The 18,361-nt window shown below is 39.7% G+C and overlaps 1 protein-coding gene across 1 annotated transcript in view; it reads right to left on the bottom strand.

Moving 5' to 3' along the window:
* PPARGC1B (PPARG coactivator 1 beta) overlaps positions 1-18,361 on the bottom strand; it is a gene marked incomplete at its 3' end in the record, with an annotated part of 143,095 nt that overhangs the window by 25,811 nt on the left and 98,923 nt on the right. The window contains exon 2 of the mRNA XM_083353375.1: positions 8,305-8,478. Coding sequence (XP_083209501.1) covers positions 8,305-8,478 — 174 coding nt within the window. The remainder of the gene's footprint in view (positions 1-8,304; positions 8,479-18,361) is intronic.

Genomic DNA, 18,361 nt, shown 5'->3' with positions numbered 1-18,361 from the left:
GGCATCACTTCTATCATGGCAAGAGGACAAAACCAAACATTTGCTTGCATGGAGCTAATGCAGGGGTAGGCAACCTCGGCTCTTTTATGACTTATGGATTTCAACTCCCAGAATTCCTCCTGCTGACTCAGGAAATCTGGGAGTTGAAGTCCATGAGTCATAAAAGAGCCGAGGTTGCCTACCCCTGAGCTAGTGAATGCCTAACCCAGGGGTCTTCAAACTTGGTCCTTTTATGACTTGTGGACTTCAACTCCCAGAATTCCTCAGCCAGGCATGCTGGCGGAGGAATTCTGGGAATTGAAGTCCACAAATCATAAAAGGGCCAAGTTTGAAGACCCCTGGGTCCTAACAGAAGCCTGGCTCAAGGAAAGCAGCTTGGCAATGAGTTTGACTACAACTTGAAGGTACTGTGTCAGCCGTGCAACTTTAAGATATTGTGTGAGGAACTTTTCCATAGAACACTTAACTTTGGCAACCCCAAATTCGGTCAGTAGATCATAAAATTATACCCTATTTGGGGAACATAAAGACCCATCAATTTTCATTAGAAAATGCCCAGTATTCCAGCGAGGCAATCATAGATATGGCCTGGTTTGGCCATGGCGGTCACTCAGTATAGCAGGAAATGTTCCCTACTCCCAGGTCTTTGAAATATATTCGGTAGTGGAGAGATTTCCTTTTAATTTCAACACTTTTCCTTGGAGGAGTAGATAGTCACATACATTTGTTTAATAAGTAAATAGTTGGTTTGATAGTGTTGTTGCTGCTATGGGGCTGGGGGTGAGGTTTTAATGTTGTAGATTTTTAATGATGTGAGCCATCCGGAGTCACCTGGGTTTGAGTTGGGAAACCACATAAACTTGTGTAATAAATATTTATAATATACAACCTCTTTATGACATTTACTAAGTCAAGTGACACATTTTGATGTTCTCACAACACATTAAACCGTACAGGATTTAACCACAGGAAAACTGAAGGTAGGAGGAGCAAATGAAAAGTAATGGTTCCAATGTTGTAGGTCACCAACAGATGGCAATAATGACACGTTAGAAGTTGTGACGTGTTCTTTAGCATCTGCTCTTTTCAGTCGGTGGGAAGTTGCTGTGAGAAAAGGTTATCTTGCTATTTATTCATGAAATGGAATCCTGTATTAAATACTCAGTGTACTTTAATCATGATTGGTTATTAGTCTGCTGAAAGAGCCCCCCACCCCCCAATTAAAATTCATCAGCAAATGCAGGTTGTTTATATTGATGACTGTGCTGACATTTGCACTGGTAATTTGCCCTGGCCTTGGGGAAAGGGTGGGTGGATTCCCCCAATTCATATTTATTATGTGCTGAGATATATATATATATATAGATTTGTCCCATGTTTGGGGCCTAGAAAAGTAATCTAAATACTTAACAAACATTTAACACATATCTCCCTTGCTTCTCAGCTAACAAAGAGAGAGAGAGAGCCTGTGGCCTAGGGGTTAAAACAATTCCCTAATGTGCAATCAGCCCAGGTTCGAATCTCAGAAGGGTATGGCTGACTGATGAGAACAAATAAGTTTGAAATGCATATCAGTCTCCCTTTAATTCTTTGTTAGCAATCAAAAAAAATTTACACAAATATGAGCTGTCACTACTGTGACCACTGCCTGTGGATGGCCTTGGGTTAGGCTGAAACAGGAAATAAGATTTGTCCCATGTTTGGGGCCTAGCAAGGTAATCTAAATACTTAACAAACATTTAACACACACACACACACACACACACACAAACATATATCTGTCGGATAAAATCGCTCGGATTCGGACCGGTTTGGACTCCAGCTGGGCAGAGTCAGGCGATCAGGACACGGGCGGTCTTGTCAATGTTATCTGGGAAGAGTTTGATTCTGTGACCCCTGATGAAGTGGACAGGATTATGAGGAGGCTGAGCTCCTCCACATGTTTGTTGGACCCGTGCCCTTCCTGGCTGGTTTATGCAGCTAGGGAGAGGACACGAGGCTGGCTCCAGGCGGTTATATCTGCTTCTCTGAGAGAGGGTTATTTCCCCACCGTCTTGAAGGAGGCGGTGATGAGACCTCTCCTCAAGAAGCCTGCCCTGGACCCAGCCGTTTTGAACAACTTTCGTCCAGTCTCCAACCTTCGCTTTCTTGCGAAGGTTGTTGAGAGTGTGGTGGCGCATCAGCTCCCTCTGGTCCTGGATGAAGCGGATTATCTGGACCCCTACCAATCGGGTTTCAGGCCCGGGTACAGCACGGAGACGGCATTGGTCGCTCTGGTGAATGATCTCTGGAGGGCGCGGGATAGGGGATATTCCTCTGTCCTAGTCCTATTAGACCTCTCAGCGGCTTTCGATACCATCGACCATGGTATCTTGCTGCGGCGTCTCAGGGGATTGGGAGTGGGAGGCACAGTTCTTCAGTGGTTCTCCTCCTATCTCCTGGGACGCTCGCAGTCGGTGTTGGCAGGGGGGCAGAGATCGGCCCCTAGGTCTCTCGTTTGTGGAGTTCCACAGGGGTCGGTTCTCTCGCCTCTCCTGTTCAACATCTATATGAAACCGCTGGGTGAGATCATTCGTGGTTTTGGAGTTGGGTATCATCAGTATGCCGATGATACCCAACTTTTCTTTTCGACCCCAAACCACCCCAGTGATGCCCTCGCCGTGATGTCCCGTTGCCTGGAGGCGGTTCGGGTCTGGATGGGGAGGAACAGACTTCAACTCAACCCTGACAAGACTGAGTGGCTGTGCATTCCGGCATCCCGGGACATTCAAAATGATCCATCTCTTTCTATGGGGGGTGAGCTCTTACCCCCCGTGGATAGGGCTCGCAACTTGGGAGTCCTCCTAGATTCACGGCTTACCCTGGAAGATCATATAGTGGCTGTGACTAGGGGGGCTTTCGCCCAGGTTCGCCTGGTGCGCCAGTTGCGGCCCTATCTGAACCGGGATGCCCTGTGTACGGTCACTCATGCGCTCGTGACCTCTCGCCTTGACTACTGTAATGCTCTCTACATGGGGCTTCCCTTGAAGACCACTCGGAGGCTCCAACTGGTACAGAATGCGGCCGCGAGAGTTGTCTTGGGAGTTTCCCGGTACTCCCATGTTACACCTTTGCTCCGCGAGCTGCATTGGTTACCAGTTGTCTTTCGGGTGAGGTTCAAGGTGTTGGTTACGATCTTTAAGGCCCTACATGGCATGGGTCCGGGATACCTCAGGGACCACCTGCTGCCGGCATCGACTCCCCTCCGCCCTGTGCATTCCCACAGAGAGGGCCTCCTCAGGGTGCCGCCAGTCAGGGAATGTCGACTGGTGGCCCCCAGGGGGAGGGCCTTCTCTGTGGGTGCTCCGGCATTATGGAATCAACTGCCGGTGGAGCTCCGGATGGCACCAGACCTCCGAACTTTCCGTCGGGGCCTGAAGACCCACCTGTTCGAATTAGCTGGTCTGGCCTGATGGGGGATTATGGGTTTTTAATTGTTTTTTAAATTTGTATTACTGTTTTTAATTGGGCATGGGTTTAATCCTTTTTTAATTTTTGTATTGTCTTTCTTTTTATATATGCCCTGTGAACCGCCCTGAGTCCCTACCAAGGAGAAGGGCGGTATATAAATCAAATAAACTATAACTATAACTATAACTATATATATATATACATACATATACATATACATATACATATACATACATACATACATACATACATACATACATACATACATATATATATATATATATATATATATATATATTATGTTAAATGTTTGTTAAGCATTCAGCATACACTTGCTTGGTCCCAGACACGGGACAGCCCTAGACCAAGGCCATCTACAGGCAGTAACCACAGCAGTGGCAGCTCATATTTGTGTAAATTTTTTGGCTTTATTCTTTGTTAGCAAGTCAAAAAATTTACATACATATTATATATATATACATACATACATACATACATACATACATACATACGTGTGTGTGTGTGTGTGTGTGTGAGATCTGCCCAGAGTCGGAGCTGTTTGACATCAAAAATTCAATCAAATAAATGCATAAATAAAATGCATCATTGGGTCAAAAATATGCTGTAAATATGGTGAACTAGAAAGAGCTGATATGCATATCAAGTACCAAGTGGACAACTTATGACAGCAACCAAATTTCACATGAGAAAGTTTGATTAACTGATTAAGGGCAATTGGCATATCATTCAAAGGGAAAGGGCTGTCAAGTTTGACAATTCACAGGAATGTGTGGGGTCACATTATTGATGTTCTTTAAAATCAGAAAGTTTGCAGCAAGGTAGGTTCCTCACAGGGTGATGGTAGAGAAAGCTTTAAGAGTTGAAATTTGCCAGCTGCTGTTGTCATGCTACAAGAATGAAAATGAAGAAACACTTCACAGCTTGATATCTGACAAAACATGGGGCCCATTGTTATGACCCAGAAATGAAGCATTAATCTACAGAATATCATCAGAAAAACAGTCAAAATCTGGCAGAGAGGGCTATTTCTATGGATTTCCTTGAACCTACGGCCACTATTAACTCATAGTGTTATATTGCAACATTCAAAGCTTTGAAACAAACAAAATTTGGAAACACAAACATTTTTTTTGCTGCAACATGACAATCCTATGCTTCACACCTCACCAGTCAAGAGGCAATTATGAAGTTGCATCTTATCTTACACCATCCGGCATGCAATCCAAGATAGTGTCATACAACTTCTATCTTTTCCCAAAATTTAAGAAACACTATGTTTGGGAATGTGACTCAGTGAGGTTGAAGGAACTATCTGGATGTGGTGGAAGAGAAAACATGTAGAGTTTTTTCATGATGGCTTTATGAAGTTTGCTTATGATTGGCAGAAATGTATAGCAAACAGTGGTGATTATGTGAAGAAGTAAATATAAGGTAACAAAATAGCTCATTTCAGGGATTATTTCCCTTTCGTATATTAAAACATCCCTATTTAAACCTGAGTTATTGTGGTAGAAGCATTACTTTTCATCTGACTCCTATTGCAATCACTCACAACACACCCTGATTATAGAAGTACTAATTGTAGTGTGAATACAGTACATCCAAATGTGAAATATTGCACCACTTTGTGAAAGCCAGCAAAGGAAGGGGACGCTATGGGTTCTGTAAAAAAAACAACCTCTCATAACCCTAGGTATGTAATATGGTTTTAATCTTCACTGGCTCATTATTGCTCCATCCACCCAGCACCACATCTTAACTCATTACTTGTATAATGGGACCACATATATTTAGAAAGTACTGTGGAAGCAACACACACAGAGAGCCTCATCTATAAATATCCACATGCACAGAGACGTAAAGGTAATGCTGAAGCTGGGGGATCAAATAAAGCAGCTTTCTGCAGGATGGAAATTAACATACTTGGGTCATATAACTTATGCTCCCCCCACATAAGTGCTCCCCCTGCACCAGCCTTCTCTGCATCCTTCTCACTTTAGTTTTCCCCACCTACAACAGAATAATCCCTCAGCTTTAAAAAAAAACAAAAACCAACAAGCTGGATGCACCAGGCACCATCCTGTAATTTCCCTTCAATAATAGATCACAAGAGGATTGGCTCGGTAGCCCTCTCCTACTCTTCCACCTCATTAGCTTTACTATACTTGCTCCATTTAGAAACCATGTGAAAATTAATGGAGCACTAATCATGTGCAGAAAAGATATTAATAGCCTGGATCCCCTCCCCATCCACAGCCACTTTTCCTCATTTTCCTCATACTGATCTAGGAAAAAAAACAAAACACCAGCCTGTACAATAAGGAATTAATAGGGTTATGAAGCCATTAAGTGCGAGTTTCCCTGGTGCTTCTGTTAAAAGAGATGCATAACTAAGCTAGGAGTAAGCTATATATAGGCAGATAAGGGGGTTTCTTTTCTTTAAATTTGGTTGAGTGAAAAAAGATATTTGCAAGAATTCCTAAAACAGCTGGGTTTGTACACTGATATATAAGCATGTAATTACATATATGGTAAGATTACAGTTATAACATTATACTGTATATTCTCATTCAAGGAATTAAACCAAAATTCACCAAACAGCTGAAGTCAACCAGGACAGCTGCAGTCAAGTTTGAAATATCCAGACACAGAAATATTTTAACTTGGTACTCAAAAGTAGACATGGTTAGCACAAGTCACCTTTGTCCTTAGAGTATGTTCTGAAGTGAGATCTCTGTCAAGGAAGTCTGTCCTCCATCTAGTCCAGGGGTAGGCAACCTTGTCTTTTATGACTTGTGGACTTCAACTCCCAGAATTCCTGAGTCAGCATGGCTGGTTCAGGAATTCTGGGTATTGAAGTCCACAAGTCATAAAAGAGCCAAGGTTGCCTACCCCTGATCTAGTCTATTCTTCTAATTAAAGGCATCACCTGATGCTCTGAACGAAGAAGGATGGTGACACAGCAAGCGCTTAATGGTTTTGAAATAAATAAAGGAGCACAGAGCATGCACCAAAGATGCAAAATACTGGATCCAAAATTATGTCTTACATTGTGTACCTTTCTTTACAAAGGACACAGAGCTCTATCCAAAAAAAAAAAAAAGTTATACACCAAGGTCCTTTTGCATTACTCAGCAATCCTCATTTTATAAGGATTCCCTTCCAGTTTTCTACACATCTCCCAAACCCATGATGGAAATAGGCATCTCCACTCTATGAAATAACATGAAAAAAACAAAAACCCTATGGAATACCTTTACTACAAAATTCCAAATGACTTTACCTGGTATCTTTATAAAGATTATGTATATAAGATAGATTGTCGCAGACACCAAAGGTCTAAAACAGGGGTGTCAAACTCAATTTCATTGAGGGCCGCATCAGCATTGCGGTTGCCCTCAGGGGGCCAGGTGGGTATGGTCTGGGTGGGCGTGGCCTACTGGGTGGGCGTGGCTACAGTGCATATGGCCTACTGGGTGGGCGTGGTCAGCTCTTCATCATTTGCATCAAGGGTGCCTATGGGGGCCTGGGCAGGAGTGGGACAGATCTGAGGGTCTCTGGCAGGAGGAGGGTCTCTGGGCCAGGGCCAAGGCAGTGGGGGCCGTTCCCTCACTGTTTCCAGGATGGCTTCGCGGGCCGCATGAAACCACTTCGCGGGCCGGATCTGGCCCCCGGGCCTTGTGTTTGACATGTCTGGTCTAAAACAATAGGTTGAACAAACATGTTGAATCTTCTCTCTGAAAACACTCCTGCAAATGAAACTCTTAGCTCCAACTCCCAGGTCTATCTGAGTAAGAAAATATGGACAGCAATTTAAAATATATAAATCATGGGTGTCAAACTCGATTGCGTCCCATGATGTATCATGAAGGTTTTTTGCTTTTGCGCAGCCGGGGTGGCTGTGGCCTGCGCATGACACATCCGGCCCACAGGCTGCCAGTTTGACACCCCTGATATACGTAAACCAGAGAGAACCAATACACTGTAAGTTATGATCTTCCTTTCACCTCAGAAAGTTAAATATCAAATCCCAGCTTAATTGCACTTAAATTGATTTAAATACAAGTAGCCCTTGATGTATGACTACAATTGGGACCAGAATTTCTACTGCTAAACAAGGCGGTTGTTGAATGAGTTAATGCTTGATTTTATGACCTTTTTTGGCACGATTATTAAGTGAATCACCTGTAGTTGTTAAATGAATAACAAAAATCGTTAAGGAAATCCCGGTACTCCTTATTGATTTTGCTTATTGGAAGCCATCTGGGAAGGTTGCAAATGGTGATCACATGATCATGGATGCTGCAACTATCATAAATACATGTCAGTTGCCAAGTGTCTGAATTTTGATAATGTGACCACAGGAATGCTGCAATGGTTGAAAGCCTGAGAACCCGTCGTAAGTAACTTTTTCAATGCCACTGTAACTTGAAAAGGTCACTAAACAAATGGCTGTTAAGCCAGGAATGGTCTTGTGATGTTTTACTTTACAACTGCACTGCGCATAGTTGCTGGTCCCAAACTGCCCTTGTTAAGTGAGGACTACTTGTATTTTGTCCCTTAGCAGCTTTTCCTGCAGGGGTAATCAGCAACTTGGAATGGATATTTAACTCAATTGAGATTAAAGTAAATGCAGTTAACACGATTATTTCCCTTGTATTTAATCATTCTCCACTTCTGTCACACTTAAAATTACAATTTGGTAGCAATTTTTTGCATGCACCCAAGGTTTTCAGGAGCTGAATGCACTCGGGGATCTCAGGCGACACACTTCTTAAAAGAAGGGAAAGCAGACTCCCCTCTGTAACAGAGGATCTCTTGATAATAGGGTACCTGAAAGAGCTCAGAGTCATCTGTGCTGTACTGACTGGATTCTGTTTCAGAGTGCTCACACCACCACTGGAACTCGCTGAAGCAATTGGCTGAGTCAAAGTCACTGGTATCCAGCGGAGACAAATCAATCTCTGGGAAATCAGAATAAAGGTGTTCTTCACCAGAGACTTCATACTATGAAGGAAAGAAAGAAAGAAAAAGAACAGTGAGTTTTGCAATTTATGGTGCCTGCCTACAGATTCTTTTTTAAAATTTTTTTATTGAAAAGTTTTACAATACATTCTTAAATACAAAAAAAAACCCTCCTCCCCCTCCCCAATCCCTCCCTCCCCTCCCCTCCCCCCCTCCCCGACTTCCCAGAGCTGAATACAGGGTATAAAAATACAAACAAGCATAATCTAAAATATGCTAATAACAATAAAATATTAAATTCTGTCGCACTTTAACTCTCCGTCGTCAAAATATTAATAAAATAACTACTAACTAGTTATACATCATATAGATCCACTACTTATTCAAATGCTAAATGAAACTTTTTAGTCCCATATTTATTCTGAATATATTCAATCCATCTCCTCCATACCACAATGTATCTCTGTTGCGACTGGTCTTTCAAATACGCTGAAATCTTTGCCATTTCCGCCAAGTTAGAAACTTTTAAAGTCCACTCTTCTATAGTCGGCAGCTCTTCCTTCTTCCAATATTGCGCTACTAAAAGTCTCGCTGCCGTAATTAAATTCAACATCAACTTAGTATCTATAACAGTAGTATCTGTAATAATACCCAATAAAAACAATTGCGGAGAAAACTTTATCCTTTTCTTAAATATCTTTTGCATATTCCACCAAATTTTAATCCAAAAAGCTTTAACCTTTTTACAAGTCCACCATATATGAAAATACGTTGCATCCTCACAACCATACCTCCAACATTTGGGCTGGCAGTTCGGATACATACTTGCTAATTTTTTAGGATCTAAGTGCCACTTATAAAACATTTGAAAAAATTGTCTCTTAAATTTTGGGCCTGTGTAAATTTTACGTTTCTAACCCAGATCTTTTCCCAAGTATCCATTGTTATAACTTCTTGAAAATTCTGAGCCCACTTTATCCTGCCTACAAATTCTTGATTTCTTCATGCCAAATAATACACTTGCATTACTGCATTATATTGTATTACTGTACACTTGCTGCTGTACATATAAGACATTAAAAGTTTTGGGGTGCTCAATTCACCACTCCCACCCTCAAAAGTGCAAAAAGAACAAGCCTTCCCAGAACAAAAGAAGCCTTTAAATAACTATAAGCTATTATTGGCTCTTTTTTATTTTTTTTAAAAAAACACAGTTTAACAGCACAAAAATGTGATCAATAAAAATATAAAAATAGAAACAGGCAATATCACACTAATATCTCATAAGCGGCAGAGAAGCCACAAATGACAGCCCTACAAAAACAACGGTATTTCTAAGCAAGCTTTAAACAGAGATGAGCAATTTGTGGTATATGCCAACTTTCAAAGACCTCTCCTGCATTTGACAACCATGCTGCTACCCTTTTCTCTAGCTAGGCTGAGAAAGAGGACACGTGAGGACAAATATCTTACCACAACCTTTGGATTTACAAAAGCTTGATCTTGTTATGAAACAGTGCATTTGGTCAATCCACGCTGCATAACATTTTCTCACTTGCTAAAAGCAGTAGAGAAACCTTTTCTTAAAACTGCTGGATGAGAGAGGTTTCATGTGCATATACAGTATATGTTGGGGAAAGTTCAGTATGTATTCACACATGTGCAGCCTCCATCGCACGTCTTGACATTAGACATGTTTTGGGGGGTTGAAAAGGGCAACATGCAGTAGAGCAAGGACAACATATAATAGCACTGCTTTACAGAAACTGAATCATTTAGCTGCCAAGTAGAGCTTTTGAGAAGTTGCCTAGTGTTAGACTTACTTTTTAGGCCAGAGGCAAATAGATTGTTTTCTACCTGTTATATCCATAGGAGACACATATTGCTAATGCATATGTAATTGAGAAACCCAGTAATTTTGCAACTAAAAATACAGTAACATAAAATATAGTCCAGGCATATTTCAGGTCAAATTCATGAGTAATGGAGTAAAAAGGAAGAATTATTATTTTGCAAACTATCAAAAGTCTTTTTCCAGGTCACTTTGAATGCAAATTTAAATAGGCCAGCAATGTGCTGAATTAGGGCATTGCCACCCCTCTTTTTTTAAAAAAAAATCATGGGGTTTCAGATTTTTTTTTACTATAATTATGTTTTCCTAGATTATCTCCAGATTATTGGCAGTTAGATACATGGAAAAATATGACTACTACTGATTATTTACTTTAAATGCATGTGTAGATTCTAAAAAGAAATCTACAATAAAGCCAAATAAAATGCTTGCTACTAGTATTTCCATTTGGGAATAATGCTGCAGAATTGGCCAATTTTTTCAAAAATATATTAGTTTTGTATTTCCTACATTTACATGGCTATAACATTATGGAGAGTCAAAATTTAACAATTTTTTGTTCTTAGAAATACATTCCCACTGTTTCCTAGTCTCAGGAGGCCAAGACTTCCTGAAAACAGTTCTGATGTTTTCTTTCTTTTTCAGCGGGGGGGGGGGGAACAGAGGGAGGAGTTATTAGTGACAAATAGCATGACATTTTAAAGTCTGTGCCTGCTCACAGAAACAGAACCGCCTCCAATCACCTTTTAGCATAATCTTTCAAATTAAAAAGGGCTTTCAATGTTACATTATACATTAAACAGAATTACATGTCCCTCCCCACCCCAAAAAAAGAGTTACTCCTAAATGAAAAGGAGAAATTGCAGCAGGTGGCAATAAAAGATTCTGATCCTCTTTTTCCTGAGATATTTTTTCAACTGGATGTTTTAAAAAATTGTGATTCAAGAATTGGCTCCATTTTTTAAAAAAATTCTTTTGCTTTCCCTCATCTTCTATCATACCACTTGTAATGTATTGGGGTTTTTGCTTGTACTGATTCACGTGTCTGTTTAAATGCTGCTTAACGGTTACTCAATGGCGTGTCTGTCTAACGGCTACGGATCAAGCCAGACTTCTTGTCTCCAGGAAGATCATTGGTAGATTTGGAGCGGGAACGGGTTACTTTAAACCTATTGGCCACCGCCTAGTGGCCAACCGTATAAGTAGCTGCGCAGCACCCTCTGTTTCAGTTCTGTTCTGCTTGACTCCAATAAAGCATGTTTCTGTTTGGAACCTTCCGTCTCCCTTATTGCCTGCAAAGAACCGTCTACACCACATCATTTTCAATGGTTAACTCTTTGGGCAGGAACAGCATTGATTTCATTGGCTGAATGGTAGATGCTTTGGATAGCTTTCAAGCTGAAAAGAAATGTGTGTGGTGGTAGTGGAGGAGGGGGAGGAGGAGATTTAATTAAATAACATAAATAATACATAGGAAATTCCCTTGGCCACAAAGACATGTGTTAGAATAGTCTTCCCCAAATTGATGTTTCCAGATGTGTTGGACTAGAACTCCCAGTATAAACAACTAGGGAAAGTGAAATGGTGGTTGTGAACTACTGCTCCACAAAAAGTAGAGTTCCAGATCAGTTTTTATTTCTTAAGAGAAACCACTCCAGTCTTCAAAAGCACAATGTGGCCCTAAAAGAATAATAAGAATTACCTTGAGGTTAAGATGGGTGGCCAATAATTTTTACAAATTATTGTACAATAATTTGCACAATACAAACAAACAAACAAATAATCTTACCACAACAGTAAGGAAAAAGGGAAAATCTTAGAGGGTCCACGTAGTTACAGTAGTGTTTAAAAGTTGATAATCCCATTTTATGCAGATATTTCTGCATAAAGATGACCTAAACATGATATGTTTTCCACACAAGTTCTAAACGTAGATAAAGAAATGAATCAAAGACATTATATTTGTTCAATTATTGAGGAAAATGATTCAAAGTTACCTATATCCGTATGCAAAAAGTATGTGAACCTCTAAGGATCAGTAGTTCATTTGAAAAATTAAATTGACTTAGCTGTTTCAATCAAAGACATCACAATCAGGTGTGAATGTGGGAGGTTCAACTTTATTTAAAGAGTTCTCAAACTTCACTTTCAAATTATGATCTTCACAACACAGGTATGGGGAACTATGTCATGGCCTGAACAAAGGAAATTCCTGAGGATTCTGAAAAAGTTGTTGATGCTCACCAGGCTGGGAAAGGTTACAAAACTATTTCCAAAGAGTTTGTTCTTCACTAGTTCACTGCCAGACAAAAAGTGCACAAACAGAGGCATTTCAACACCACTGTTATCCTCTCCTGGAGTGGTTGACCAACCAAAATTATACCCAGAGCAAAAGGTGCAATACACCAGGAGGTCTCATTGAACTACAGGGTAACATCTAAGGAATTAAAGGCCTCTATTGCATTGGCAATTGTCAGGGTTAACCATATGGCTAAGCCAGAAGGCTACTGAAAGAATAGAAAATGTAATTTTCTGAATGAAAAATATTGCACTGGTGAAAGATAATCACTGCATCCCACCATAAGAACCTTATCCTGTCTGTGAACATGATGGTGGCAGTATCATGATTTGGGCCTGATTTGCTGCCTATGGACCAGGATCGCTTGTCAACGTCGCTGGAACTATGAATTCTGAATGGTACTAGCAAATTCAAAGACATGTATGTTTTTATGAACAGTAGCTCAAGAGCAAGTGGGTCACACAGCAAGGCAACAATCCACAAGACCCAAGTTGTATGACCAAAAAATGGCTAAAGCAGAAGAAAAATAATATTTTGGAAGGGCCAAGTCAAAGTCCTGACCTTAATCCTATAAAAATGTTGTGGAAGATCCTGAAGTGGGCAGCTCAAGCAATGAAGCACATCAATGTTTCTGAGTTAAAGTTGTTCTGTAAGGAAGAATGGGCTAAAATTCCTTCAAGCTGATGTACAGGGGTGATCAACAATTATTGGAAATGTTTTGATGCATTCATTGCTGGTCAAGGAAGGTGCCCTACTTACTGAAAGCAAAGATTTACATATTTTTGCTGCACACAAATATGTAACTTTGGATAATTTTCCTCAATAAATAAATGAACAAATATAATGTTTTGGACTCATTTGTTTAATTTAGTTCTCTTTATCTAGTTATAGGATTTGTGTAGAAAAAAAGATCCGCTTTTGGTCATATTTAGGTAGAAATATTGAAATTTCAAAATGGTTCATAAACTTTTAAATAGCACTGTATAAGCCCAGTCAGAACAGAAGCATGGAAGCATTTGAAGTTCATGACTTTGATTCAATAGACATAACAATTGTTTCCATTCTTTCTGGCTTTTATTTTTTTTAGCTTTTCTTTTCCTCCTGAGACCTTTCACCCCAAAGGTCCATCCTTCACCTAAATGTAGCTCTGCCACACTCAAGGTATTAAAAGGCAATCCCTTCAAACTTCAATATTTCCTTATCCCTGGTGACAATCTCTTTGTACAGAAACAGGTTTCTCTAGACACCTAGTCAATAAAGGCTCTAACAATCCATTGTAATTTTTCCTTCTCCTCAAACCTAGCCAAAACACAAGAATAATAGAGCAAAATCAATGGCTGGCGCACATAAGGCAATCTACACTCTAAGAACTGAGCTAAAAATATCCAGTCAATCACAGACAGCAGCTGAGACCCAGCCCTACTTCTACTACATTCTCAAGGGATACACAACTGCATTAACGTTCAACACAAAGCAACTAACCAAGGTCAGAGTAACGCGGCACTGCACCATTAGTGCTAAGCTTATGATAAGTCATGGGTTATGTTGGAGATTTCTACCTTTAAGGATTCAGAATGAAGAGAAAGCAGGGAGACGAGAACTGTTTTAACATTAAAGGTAAAGGTTCCCCCGCACATGCGTGCTAGTCATTTCCGACTCTAGGGGCCGGTGCTCATTTCCGTTTCAAAGCCGAAGAGCCAGCGCTTGTCCGAGGACGTCTCCGTGGTCATGTGGCCGGCATGACTAGACGCCAAAGGCGCATGGAACGCTGTTACCTTCCCACCGTAGTGGTCCCTATTTTTCTACTTGCATTTTTACGTTTTAACATTAAGGCCTGCCTAAATAATTGTTCATGCAAACTGGTGCTATATAGCACTGCTAATAGCTGAATATTATTTGATTCTGGGAGAGCATATGAATATTTTTAAAATTATATGAAGCTAGCTATATAGAGTGGTATTTAAACATAGTTTGTGTAGCTTTACTGCTAATTGTTAAAGTAATTTTAATCCTTACAAGGGGAAACCTAAATCCCCAAACCTTCATTCTAACTCAGCTCACTTGTCCAGACTGGAAAATGATGTCCAATTCTTATTTCAACAGTGAAGCTCTTTTGTTCATGCTGAGGTTTACAAAACATAACAAGCAATAACTGTTCCTGATCACAACTTGTATAGTACTCCTTCCACATTCAGTGACTTCAGCAAGGAAGGTTCAGCGTTTGTTTGTTTTTTTATCAGTAAGTAATCTGCATTCTTTGTTTCTGTAATAATCAGTAGTAGCATTTAAATCACTGCCCAATCAATTAACATTCATGAACACACACATACATACACCCCCCCCCACAGATGCAATATTCTAAACCAGAGAGAAAGCAAATGCACTTATTTTGTACTGTCTAATCATAAGATCAAGTGAGCATATGAAAAACCAACTGTTTTGAGTTTTTCCAAGTATCTCTAAAAAAACCGACGATCAATTTTTGTTATCTGCAGAAATGCAAGAGACAGAATACTATTCTTCCCCATCAGCATCTTGCTTCTCTTGTCTAGGATAACCTTAGATTACAGTTGGCTTCTTGCAAAAAATGGGACTGTCACTGGTTTCCAATTTTAGTTTGGAATGCAAGTGTCCCATGACGCAGTGTCCCATAATAGTAAACCATTAGTCCTCTTCTTCTCTATGATTATGATCAAAGCATTTGATCAGAAGATGAGGAAAGAAGATCTTGGAGGAAGAAGAAAAACTGAAGATAAATAAAAACTGAAATCAGCGTGGGGAAAAAAATGTTGCACCTGAAGTCTGCCCAGTGCAGGAGAAATAATCACCAAAATGCATACCTACCTGATTAAAATAGCCTTGACGTCTCACTACTAGTTCCTCATCACTGAACTTGAGGGTAATTTCGGAAGCTCTCTAATACACTGAAGATTAGGCAAGCAGTATTGCAAGCCGAGTAAGAAAAGCAGCTTAGCTTGCTCTTGTCCTTTAATAGAGCCTCAATATGAAAGAAAAGCAATTGAATCTTTTTTTTTACAACATGGAAGTAAATACCATAATACTGAACAAAGTCTAGTTTAAAAGCAATGTAATTTCTCAATTTTTTTTAAATTTTAATTCCATTTATATCCCGCCCTTCTCCGAAGACTCAGGGCGGCTTACAAGCTTAGCAGTAGCCTTCATTCTATGTATATGCCTGCTTGTTAGGGTTTTCACACACACACCCCAAGCGGCATTATTACAAAGTCAGCTTAATTGCCCCCAACAATCTGGGTCCTCATTTTACCTACCTTGGAAGGATGGAAGGCTGAGTCAACCTTGAGCCTGGTGGGATGCGAACCTGCACTAATTGCAGGCAGCTGGTGTTACTTAAGGAGGCATTAGCCCACTGCTCCACCAAGGCTCTTTAATTATCATTATTGATTAATTATCATTAATCAAACTATTGTGGTTTAAAAGGAAATTTATTTGTATTCTTGTTATGATATAACTTAAGGCATGCGTGCAACAATCATGCACAGAGACTGTCGAATTTGCCAACGTACAAACTGATGTCTGGGCCTAGTCACTGTCACTCTCTTGAATTGTTGGTCCATAGCCTCTAATAGAAATGTCAGGGACATTTTTTCCTATTTTGTTTCTGCTCTTCTTGCTATACAAGTATGCATACCGTAGAACTTGTGCAAGACTAAAGACCCCCTTCTGCACTCAGGTTGATCAAGAAAGGTTAGCAACATATTGGATATACTTTAGAATTGGAGATGTTCAAGCATTCTGAAATATAATAATGACAGGGACAAGAATATGAATCATATTCTGTATTTCCAGGAGCATCTTATCTGTAACCTCCTTAAAAGAATGCTTAGCATTTACACTTTATCCTCAATCATTCACGCAACATCTTACTTTCTCCCAAGAAGTCCTACTTTCCCTCAAGAAGTCTCAGAAAACAGAATTTTCCTTGCCATATTGCCAAGAGAGAGAAATATAATGCCAAAAATAACTATATTCATTTTCCCTAAAAAAAATGAAGGAGCTGCAACCAATTTTTGACTTATAATGAAGGGTAAGATAAGCACTTAATCCCAATTAGAAAATTATTGAAAACAGTAAGAATTCAAAAGTGGTCCCACTTTGATTAGGATAGATTACACTATATTTTATTTAACTTGATACTTAATCCAACCCTTGAAATTTTCCCATTTGTTCAACACCTATTGTAGTACTTAAGACCATTTTTGTTTCATTATTTCTTTTTCTGCACTGTGGAACATGTATGTTTTCATAATATACTTTGCTTTCCTTAAGAACAGATCTATCTATCTATCATCTATCTATCTATCTATCTATCTATCTATCTATCTATCTATCTATCTATCTATCTATCTATCTACCTACCTACCTACCTACCTACCTACCTAATCTTATTTTAGAATACTGTAGAAGACACATGTGCTGGTTTAGAAGATACTGTACTGTTATATTATGTTTGCTTTTTCTAATGAACCACCAAAAATCTTTGTTCTTGTGGCAGGATATAAATTTAATACATAAATAGATTTTCATATACACTGCTATTATTTTATATGTATGAAGACTTCTACAAATATGTGAGTTCTTCAGTTGTCTTTGATATGTCACAAGGAAAGAAATCCTAAATTGCAATCACAAGGCACAGCTGACACCAGCACTTAGGATGTCCTTTGATAATCTCTACAGTCATGATGTGTTCTCACTGCCAATAGAATTGGGTATAAATAAACTCCTGCAATCCAATGCCTCTTTGGGCTACTGCATGCTGAGATCAGCTGCAAGATTCAACTGGTGTCCTGGCAATGCCATGTTGTTTAAGTCCAGTACAGCAATCACCTAGGAAATGGAAAAAAAACCCAAAAACCCAGGATTCTTTGCTACTGACAATAAGAATGCATCCATCCAATCGTTTAGTAGCATAATTCATAATTACAACAGAATTAGCTCTTTAAATGTGACAAGTTCAAACTTAATCACCATCTTAGCCCTGTCCTGCAAGACAGTAGCCATGTTTTACTGCATGCATTTCCTGTCTGCCCTCATTCTGTATATCCTTTGTGTTTTCTCTCCACTGCTTTGAACATCATTTTTTAAAAAGGAAATTAGGTTGCTGTCACTAATATGACCCAGGTCATGTAAAGGATAAATAGTGAATCATAATCCATCAGTGTTAGACTAAAGGTCTCAGGCTCAAGAATTTTGTCCAAGCCAGTGCTGAGCCTCATTCACCTGTAATAACAGCCAAGAACTGGACTAAATTGTGCTTGACTGCTTCTGTCAGCAAAGTATATTTTATTTCTGAGTACAGTTTTATTCCTTCAGTGCTTTAAAAATATAAAGAAATACACATCTTTGGCCACATGCCTTGGATGAATAAAACACTTAACAAAATGCAGGACAAGTGATATTTCCGATTCTTCTTTCTATCTAGAGCCATAGGAAGGTAGATGGTACGGACTCCACTCTGAATTGAGTGGTCCTCTGTTCATCATTTCCTTTTACTGCTTGTGAAAGAAGTGAACTTTGTTCTAATTTTACCCAGGAGATTGCAAGAAAAGCAGCCACTGGGCCTTGGAAGGCGGCCAGAAAAATGGTTGGGAATTCTGAACCATCTTTCATTCCAGACATTTCATTCATGTGCACTGGAGCAAAAAACAAAAAACAAAAACCAACAGCCTGGGAGTTCAGTAAAATCAGATCATTCCCCCCCCTTATTTTAATCGACTAAGGAAACCTAAATG

Source organism: Vipera ursinii (genome assembly GCF_947247035.1).
Source record: "Vipera ursinii genome assembly, chromosome: 2".
NCBI classification, from domain to species: domain Eukaryota; kingdom Metazoa; phylum Chordata; class Lepidosauria; order Squamata; family Viperidae; genus Vipera; species Vipera ursinii.
The sequence above is the reverse complement of the archived record's forward strand: the minus strand, read 5'-3'. Positions and strand labels throughout refer to the sequence as shown.